Source organism: Mya arenaria, chromosome 17 (genome assembly GCF_026914265.1).
Source record: "Mya arenaria isolate MELC-2E11 chromosome 17, ASM2691426v1".
NCBI classification, from domain to species: Eukaryota; Metazoa; Mollusca; class Bivalvia; order Myida; family Myidae; genus Mya; species Mya arenaria.
Genome location: NC_069138.1, coordinates 26,287,181 through 26,297,486, shown reverse-complemented (window position 1 = coordinate 26,297,486; position 10,306 = coordinate 26,287,181). Strand labels below are relative to the sequence as shown.

The following is a 10,306-nucleotide window of genomic DNA, read 5'->3' as shown; positions in this document are numbered from 1 at the left end:
AAGCCACTGGGCCCAGCTACAGAACCTCTGGAAGAGGGTCCACCAGAGACAGGGCCACCCGGTAAGGAGCCACTGGGACCAGACACCGGGCCTCCGGATATGGGACCACCGGAAACAGGTCTTCCGGACACTGGACCGAATGAAGGTCCCCGAGCAGTGGGTCCACCGCTTAAAAATGCCCCGCCGGTAAATTAAATGAATAATATTAAAACCTTTTTTTAAATTCATCCTTATTATGCCATGCTGTTATTTGCATTCATTTCAATTAACCAAGGTATGAGCGCACTTAGCGAAGCTTAGTAAACAAAATTTTTGACAGGCTTATTTTAATAAGTTTCATTTTTTTATATCTTTGTTAGGTACTTATCCATACCCCCGATAGATCCACTTAATTCAAATCCATTGCTTGGTCCAGTACCGGTGGGGCCACCAGAAACTGGGCCGCCCGGGAAGGAAGCACTGGGACCAGATAAAGGACCTCCGGAAACAGGTCCATTGGAACCAGGGCCTCCGGATCTTGGCCCGCTAGGTCCGCTTGTCATGACGAGGGTACCGCTGGCTCTACCTGAAAATGTGCCGCCTGGGTAGAAGCCACTGGGCCCAGCTACAGAACCTCTGGAAGAGGGACCACCAGAGACAGGGCCACCCGGTAAGGAGCCACTGGGACCAGACACCGGGCCTCCGGATATGGGACCACCGGAAACAGGGCTTCCGGACACTGGACCAAATGAAGGTCCCCGAGCAGTGGGTCCACCGCTTAAAAATGCCCCGCCGGTAAATTAAATGAATAATATTAAAACCTTTTTTTAAATTCATCCTTATTATGCCATGCTGTTATTTGCATTCATTTCAATTAACCAAAGTATGATCACACTTAGCGAAGCTTAGTAAACAAAATTTTGACAGGCTTATTTTAATAAGTTTCATTTTTTTATATCTTTGTTAGGTACTTATCCATACCCCCGATAGATCCACTAAATTCAAATCCATTGCTTGGTCCAGTACCGGTGGGGCCACCAGAAACTGGGCCGCCCGGGAAGGAACCACTGGGACCAGATAAAGGACCTCCGGAAACAGGTCCATTGGAAACAGGGCCTCCGGATCTTGGCCCGCTAGGTCCGCTTGTCATGACAAGGGTACCGCTGGGTCTACCTGAAAATGTGCCGCCTGGGTAGAAGCCACTGGGCCCAGCTACAGAGCCTCTGGAAGAGGGACCACCAGAGACAGGGCCATCCGGGAAGGAGCCATTGGGACCAGACAAAGGGCCTCCGGATATGGGACCTACGGAAACAGGTCTTCCGGACACTGGACCGAATGTAGGTCCCCGAGCAGTGGGTCCACCGCTTAAAAATGGACCGCCTGTAAATTAAATAATTTTTTTTTTTTTTTAAATTCATCCTTATTATGCCATGCTGTTATTTGCATCCATTTTAATTGACGTTTGATCGCACTTAGCGAACCTTAGTAAACAATTGTTTTGACAATCTGTATTTCAATAAGTTTCAATATTATTTTTTTTATCTTATTTAGGTACTTATCCATACCCCCGATAGATCCACTAAAATCAAATCCATTGCTTGGTCCAGTACCGGTGGGGCCACCAGAAACTGGGCCGCCCGGGAAGGAATCACTGGGACCAGATAAAGGACCTCCGGAAACAGGTCCATTGGAAACCGGGCCTCCGGACCTTGACCCGCTAGGTCCGCTTGTCATGACAAGGGAACCGCTGGCTCTACCTGAAAATGTGCCGCCTGGGTAGAAGCCACTGGGCCCAGCTACAGAGCCTCTGGAAGAGGGACCACCAGAGACAGGGCCACCCGGGAAGGAGCCACTGGGACCAGACACAGGGCCTCCGGATATGGGACCACCGGAAACAGGTCTTCCGGACACTGGACCGAATGTAGGTCCCCGAGCAGTGGGTCCACCGCTTAAAGATACCCCGCCTGTAAATTAAATGAATAATATTAAAACATTTTTTTTTAAATTCATCCTAATTATGCCATGCTGTTATTGCATCCATTTTAATTGACGTATGATCGCACTTAGCGAACCTTAGTAAACAATTGTTTTGACAATCTGTATTTCAATAAGTTTCAATATTTTTTTTTATCTTATTTAGGTACTTATCCATACCCCCGATAGATCCACTAAAATCAAATCCATTGCTTGGTCCAGTACCGGTGGGGCCACCAGAAACTGGGCCGCCCGGGAAGGAACCACTGGGACCAGATAAAGGACCTCCGGAAACAGGTCCACTGGAAACAGGGCCTCCGGACCTTGACCCGCTAGGTCCGCTTGTCATGACGAGGGTACCGCTGGCTCTACCTGAAAATGTGCCGCCTGGGTAGAAGCCACTGGGCCCAGCTACAGAGCCTCTGGAAGAGGGACCACCAGAGACAGGGCCACCCGGGAAGGAGCCACTGGGACCAGACACCGGGCCTCCGGATATGGGACCACCGGAAACAGGTCTTCCGGACACTGGACCGAATGTAGGTCCCCGAGCAGTGGGTCCACCGCTTAAAGATACCCCGCCTGTAAATTAAATGAATAATATTAAGACATTTTTTTAAATTCATCCATATTATGCCATGCTGTTATTTGCATCCATTTTAATTGACGTATGATCGCACTTAGCGATCCTTAGTAAACAAAAACTTTGACAAACTGTATTTTAATAAGTTTCAATATTTTTTTATATCTTATTTAGGTATTTATCCATACCCCCGATAGATCCACTAAATTCAAATCCATTGCTTGGTCCAGTACCGGTTGGGCCACCAGAAACTGGGCCGCCCGGGAAGGAACCACTGGGACCAGATAAAGGACCTCCAGAAACAGGTCCATTGGAAACAGGGCCTCCGGACCTTGGCCCACTAGGTCCGCTTGTCATGACGAGGGTACCGCTGGCTCCACCTGAAAATGTGCCGCCTGGGTAAAAGCCACTGGGCCCAGCTACAGAACCTCTGGAAGAGGGACCACCAGAGACAGGGCCACCCGGTAAGGAGCCACTGGGACCAGACACCGGGCCTCCGGATATGGGACCACCGGAAACAGGTCTTCCGGACACTGGACCGAATGTAGGTCCCCGAGCAGTGGGTCCACCGCTTAATGATACCCCGCCTGTAAATTCAATGAAAAATATATTCATTTTTTTTTAAATTCATCCTTATTATGCCATGCTGTTATTTGCATCCATTTTAATTGACGTATGATCGCACTTAGCGAACCTTAGTAAACAAAAATTTTGACAAACTGTATTTTAATAAGTTTCAATATTTTTTTTTATCTTATTTAGGTATTTATCCATACCCCCGATAGATCCACTAAAATCGAATCCATTGCTTGGTCCAGTACCGGTGGGGCCACCAGAAACTGGACCGCCCGGGAAGGAACCACTGGGACCAGATAAAGGACCTCCGGAAACAGGTCCATTGGAAACAGGTCCACTGGAAACAGGGCCTCCGGACCTTAGCCCGCTAGGTCCGCTTGACATGACGAGGGTACCGCTGGCTCCACCTGAAATTGTGCCGCCTGGGTAGAAGCCATTGGGCTCAGCTTCAGGACCTCCAGAAATGGGACCACCAGAGACAGGACCACCCGGGAAGGAGCCACTGGGACCAGTTACAGAGCCTCCGGACATGGGACGACCGGAAGCAGGGCTTCTGGACGCTGGACCGAATGTAGATCCCCGAGCAGTGGGTCCACCGCTTAAAAATGCCCCGCCTGTAAATTGAATAAAACTTTTTTTTTTAAAAACATCGTCACTATGCTATGTTTTTTTTGCATGCATTTGAATTGCCCAAACTATAATTGCAATTTGCGAACCTTTTCAATAGTAAGCCAAAATTTTAACAAAATGTATTTTAATATTACGTTTATTTTTGTTATGTACTTATCCAAACCTCCGATAGATCCACTAAATTCAAATCCATTGCTTGGTCCAGCACCGGTGGGGCCACCAGAAACTGGGCCGCCCGGGAAGGAACCACTGGGACCAGATAAAGGACCTCCTGAAACAGGGCCACTGGAAATAGGGCCTCCGGACCTTGGACCAAATGTCGTTCCACCAGCAGTTGGTCCACTGCTTACAAATGCACCGCCTGGAAGTTTAATGTGAAATATTCAAGATTGTAATTGAATTATCCTCGATATGCAATATTGTTGTTTTTGCATCACATTTAGAACCAAAAAAATATTGACAAATTGTATTTTTAAAAAGAAAAAAATTCCGTCTATGATAAATAACTTATCCATTCCTCCAAAAGATCCACCGAATCCAAATCCATTGCTAGGTCCAGCACCGGTGGGGCCACCAGCAATAGGGCCGCTCGGGAAGGAGCCGCTGGGACCAGATACAGATCCTCCGCTACCGTAACGAGGGCCTCCGGACACTGGACCGAATGTCGGTTCACCAGCAGTAGGTCCACTGCTTATGAATGCCCCGCCTGAAGTTTAATATGTACTATTAAAGATCTGAAATAAACATCGTTATTATGCAATGCTGTTTTTAGCATCTGTTTGAACTGTCTGAAGTATGATCGCACATTGTGAATCTTTAAAATACTGAACCCAAATATTGATATACTTTTTAAATTGAAATATTATGTACTTTTTTAAAGACTTATCCATACCTCCAAAAGATCCACCGAATCCAAATCCAATGCTAGGTCCAGCACTGGTTGGACCACCAGGGCCGCTCGGGAAGGAGCCGCTGGGACCAGATACAGATGCTCCGGAAATGGGGCCACCGGAACGAGGGCCTCCGGACATTGGACCGAATGTCGGTCCACCAGCAGTTGATCGACCGCTAACGAATGCCCTGGCTTAAATGTTAATGTAAAATATTTAAGATCTCAATTAGTTAATCCTTACTCTGCACTGTTGTTGATTAGCATCCGTTTTAGCTGTGCGAAGTATGATCGCACATTGTGAACCTCTAAAATTATGAACTCAAATATTGACGTACTGTTTAAGTTATAATATTTTGTACTCTTTGTTAAAAATACTTATTCATTCCTTCGAAAGCTCTACCGAATACAAATCCATTGCTTGGTCTAGCATCGGTGCCGATGGATCCTCCTCCGTTCCTCCCTCCTGTTGATCCGGTTCCCCCCAATGTTGATCCCCAGCTACCACTAATTCGTCCGCCCCATCCTTCACCTACACCATCTGTTGGGCCAACACCACCACTTCCGCCTGTGACACTGCTACCTCCAGTTCCGGGCATGCCATCCCCGGGGAACGGTCCTTCACTTCCCCCGAATCCACCCCAAGAGCTCTGTCCGCCAGTTCCCCAGCTACCGGTTACGCTGCCGGATGCTCCTACTCTCCAGCCGTTAGGGCCGGCATTGCCACCAGGACCGCCATCACCAAAGGCCCCTATGGTTAATGTATGACATGAAACACTTTAATTTGCATTAAGAGATTGGGGTGGAGAATTATATATACCGTTTCCACCATTGGATATATTGTATGTGATGAGTAAAAAATAATTATATTAAAATCTAGGATTTCTTGGACTCATTTTATGCAATGTTTGTTTCAGCAAGACATGACCATTTTATGTTCTATCTTTTGGCGAAAGTGCATCAAGTTGAAAAAAGAGAGTCTCATATCAGCAAATACTTCGGAAACCAGATATAAAATCATTTTATGCAAGTGTCGTTTATCCATACCACAGCTACCGAGTTTCAACGCAGACCAGAATTAATCTAAAATCATAACTGCTCTGCTTTGAATTGCTTATGTAGTATGGAAGGGAGTTATAAACGTGCATTACAGCTGAACAAAATGCATGTAGAATTGGGAAATATCTCGATGAACCATTTTCAAAGGACATGACTTTTCTGCAAGATTTTTTAGTTCATTATCTTTAAGAAGCAATTACGGAGTTGTTCACAAATTATATACTGGCAATAAATGTTATCAAACTTTGTTAAAAATACCACATTTTAATTCAATTAAAAAAAAACCGAATACCCTAATGTAATTTAATTGTCAATAGCGTTAATAACGCTTTTTGCCGAGTTTGATCATTTTTGGTCGCAGTAGATATCTTATTTGATCTTACGATGCTGTTAAATCATTGTCATGAGGATGTTTTGTCCACATTTCTCACGTAAAACTGTTTTAGTTTTTAACCCTATAACACGTGAATATGTCGCGTTAATATTTGAAGCTGAAGGATATTGTTATTTAATAAAAAAAAAACGATAAAAATTTAAATCACGACTGTTGTTATAAAAACCAATCTCCTTCTCACAACTAAAAAAGTTATAGAAATTGTTCCTAGTATACATAGACAGTGTTTCGCCGATAATTAAATTAACAAGTCAGTACCTTGCAAGTTCCTTGCTTACTGAAAGAACAGCATATTGCAATATAAAAAAACATAAAAAGAACAATGTCTTGCAATACTATAAATTGACCGAGCACTGTACCACACCGCGTAAACGATTGTTAGTGCACTTAATCGAAACACTTTAACCATTGTAAAAGCCTTGTCCAGCACGTCTACACGAACCATAAAAACCCTTGCTGTCTTTGGGATATTCCAATATGAGAATCGTCGTGCATAAATATAACAAACGAAGATTGTCTTGTTATAATTAGAAGTTATTACTTTACTGTTATACAGTATATCAAAAGCAAAAGACACACTGTCAAATGATTTCTATGAGAGTACCTTCGACCGGATATCCAGAACCACCGCTGCCGCCAGCAACAACCATAACATGACCACTTCCTGATCCGCCGCCGCCACCTCCAAAAGCACCGCTACCGGTAAATGAACCACCGCCGCCTCCTAAAGTGCCGCCGGAAATGGTGCCACCACCTGCACCACCAAAACCTCCGCCGTAACCACCTGGGCAATAGCAAATGGAATTAAGAAATAGTACACGCCACTGAGGGTCATTTGACATTATAAGGACCGGCGAGTCAGCACCCGAAGGCCGGTCCTTATAATGCCATATGGCCCGAACTGGTGTGTTATATTTCTTATATTATGCCGAATACTTATTATACCATTGAACAATTTTAAAGCGCCTTTAACGTGTTTTATTGAACAAAGCCAATAATGTTTACTTGCGAAAAAAATGTCGTTGTGATAATTGCAAGCAGAACTAAGTTTTATGATGCCAGCGGTCCTTATAATATAACGTCAGCAGCCCATATTAAATTTTTGCCGAGTTACGGACCATTCAAACTGGATTTTTATTAAAATACAATGATAATTATATGGTCCGATCAACTTTATATACACAAAGAAGATACACATTTATGTAAGGTATCATATTAATCATAAATGGTACTGTTATCAAAACAAGTCGAAATTATAGCTCTATTTTCATGTTTCTGTTTTAACTGCACAAGAAGTATTAAATCAGAAGATGATTTATTATATTGACTTTTTTTGAAACCCATGTTAGTTATATATTTGGGAAATAACAAACATAGCTAGTTATTCAATGTTCACAAATTTATACATATTTCTATCTGTACAGCTAATACATAACGCACCTTTGCCAATGGCCAGAGAAGTACCGACCAGCAGACTAGCGATTAAGAGTATCTGCATCCTTGTAGATTGTCTGAAATATTTCAATGTTGCTTTATAATTATCAATTTAGCTTAATTCCATCTAATTTATCTACACATGTGACTGTCCCCTATTGTAAAAGAAAAAAAAGAATTCCTTTAATTCTTATTGTCTTAGTTATTTTGCACGCAAATACTTTGTTCACCCTTTTTCAATCTTAACTTAGCAAAAAAAAATTCCCAGCAAATGACTTACCCTGCGTTGAAATAAGATGGCGAATGCGAGATTGAGCGACTTATATATCAATAGTCTCGGAACCCATTCGATCAGCTAACATATCATTACATGGATGAAAAATGCAGAATTTATTACCTTGTATGTTAACATGTGAACACGGTGATAAAAGACAATGAACCATACATGTGATTCGCTTGAGTCATTTAAGCCGTTGATTTTGAATGTCCCTTTTTGTGATTGCAGTGGTTATGTTTAATTAAGTAATGAGCTTTGTAACAAGAGCATGCACCTCACTAATACCTTTTACAGTCGGGTTAAGATTATTTTGCATAACGAAAGCTACATATGTTTTTGTGATTTACAATGGGACTGTGTTTGTTTAGGCGTAAGAACTAATACCTTTAATTATTAATAGTAGTGTAGTTTTATGTCGTGTTATTTCGTCATTAAACAATAAAATATTGTGTTTAACAAATGGTTGTTATAAAATCTGCATACAGTTGCATCATTGATTCATGTTCAATTGTTTGAACACCTAATGTAGATGCAATTTTGTTTCGTGCTCAGTTGTAACATCATCGACCCCGGCCTTCCGAGCAATGCTTATGCAATCACTTGAAAAATATATTCAAATGTATATTACAACATATATGAATGTAAGCATTCATCATAGCAATAGTATTTATTGAATGCTACTATAAATGCACTACCTACGCAGACGTCTCCTTTCCGTGTGTTCGACTCACGTGCTTGTACTCGATCGCACCCAGGACATAGCATTGCATTTTGTTCCACCAAAGTTTTACCCCGGACAATAATAGTTGCTAGTAGAGAGGCTATACCATTTGTTTTCAGCAATCTCCTTAATTCTTGCCGTGATACATGTACAATATGTGTTTCAATGTATTTCATGAAATAAATAATGATTTTAACTAAGTTACTAGCAATTCTGTGCTTCCAAAAATGCACATAAAGAGTTATAACAATGTTGAGAAATGTGTGAGATTGTAAACCGAATCCCATGTTATAATGTTACGATTACCCCTATATGTTCAGCTAATCGCCGACTTGCAACGTTTGACAATGCATGGACATTTAACAGAATACCTATGGACCATATACTATTGCAATCCTAGTAAATTGTCAAATAATTGTAGCAAAGAGTTATGTAAAGCAACTGCTTTTAAATGCCTATTTGGACATTCAGGAAACCGTAACAGTTCAGAAATGTCTGTTGTAATCGTATTATTCACTCTATTCAGAAGGAGTGGTAAAAATGTCCTGACCTTTCCAAAAAGTATGCTGTTTTACTCTGTTCTAACGAGAGTGACTTAGAATAAATTTATATACATTTCGTTACAATTGTAGAATAAATAAGGTTATATTTAACTTTATTGCCATACACGAGCACTTCAAATGGAACAAGAGGAATTGAAAGGGGTTGAATTGTAAAACCGTTGTTTTATGAGTTATGATCATATTAGAACATACATTAAGAATAAATATTGTAAATGTCTTTGATTTGTGTAGAAATGAAAGCAAACCATCTTTGGATTTTATTGCTCGTATAAGTAAGCAGAAACACGGTGAATATCTACAACGTCAGGATTTTGCAACCACCCTGCGCAGACCGTGTCTATCACTTAATTTAAAATTCTTTAATTTTTATTTGTTGATGGTGGAAGTCTCAAATTTGCTTAAAATATAGTGAAAATATAACACTCTGATTCTCGATGTAATGTTTCTTGCTCAAAGAAGTATATGAACAGGGTTAAAAAAACTTATTTACGTTAGTTTGGATATTTTCCTTCGTATGAAAAATTCATTAGAATTAAATACAGGCAATGGATCCTACAGGGACATAGCCCTACCCCTAAATTAATTTAGAATTTTCGGCTTTTTTACTATTATTAATCAGTATTTTGTTCATGGAAACAATGCTTGAATGGTAACAATAGTTTTTCTTCAGTAGTTTGTAAAACAATTTTACTGATGATGATGGCAGTTCGCAATGCAATTTAGGCATTTGTAAAACATTTCCTCAGATAACACTTAAATCATGAAATACATGAACAAACTTGTTGCAACAGAATAGTTAAATAAAAATATATTTTGTTACTATATGCTCGAACGAGCTACCATATCCCCGTTATTGTTTTGATATTTGTCCATTTTAACAATTGCTTTTAATACTTGTAAAATTTTGGAAATTCAAATTGTTTCCGTATAACATATATAAATTTGGAAAGAAATGTTTAACCAAAGCGCTTTCGTTAAAAATGAGCGCACGCAGCATTGTTGGTTGTTCAATCATGGTGGCCAGAGAAGGGTAATTCATTATATACGTCGTCTGAGCGCAGTTACTCGGCATTTCCGTCATGTAGTACCGGTATTCGCGTCTAATTTTCATGTCCTAATTTCAGGACTCATTTCAATTGGATGTATGTTCATTATCACAATAATACTGTTAAAATGAGTTGAATCGATGGTTGTATGTTGTCTTTTTCGTTCAATGTCCACACTTTATTA

At 41.1% G+C, this 10,306-nt stretch overlaps 1 protein-coding gene across 1 annotated transcript; it reads right to left on the bottom strand.

Moving 5' to 3' along the window:
- Positions 1-604: 604 nt before the first annotated feature.
- On the bottom strand, positions 605-8,562 carry LOC128223321 (uncharacterized PE-PGRS family protein PE_PGRS46-like). The gene is made up of 13 exons (XM_052932599.1): positions 8,492-8,562; positions 7,522-7,592; positions 6,686-6,865; positions 5,032-5,379; positions 4,632-4,823; positions 4,272-4,445; positions 3,903-4,100; positions 3,310-3,723; positions 2,722-3,120; positions 2,134-2,532; positions 1,545-1,943; positions 961-1,359; positions 605-756 (listed from the first exon to the last, which is right to left on the bottom strand). The coding sequence occupies exons 1-13, from the start codon at positions 8,560-8,562 to the stop codon at positions 605-607; spliced, it is 3,396 nt and encodes a 1,131-aa protein (XP_052788559.1).
- Positions 8,563-10,306: the final 1,744 nt, after the last annotated feature.

Bases quoted from the DNA above. Each gene is read 5' to 3' on its own strand.
- LOC128223321 (XM_052932599.1), bottom strand. From the start codon at position 8,562: ATGCAATGCTATGTCCTGGGTGCGATCGAGTACAAGCACGTGAGTCGA. The intron at 6,866-7,521 runs GTGCGTTATGTA...GCTATTGCCCAG, and splicing joins TTCTCTGGCCATTGGCAAAG to GTGGTTACGGCGGAGGTTTT. The intron at 4,101-4,271 runs GTGGATCTTTTG...TTAAACTTCCAG, and splicing joins TAGCAATGGATTTGGATTCG to GCGGTGCATTTGTAAGCAGT.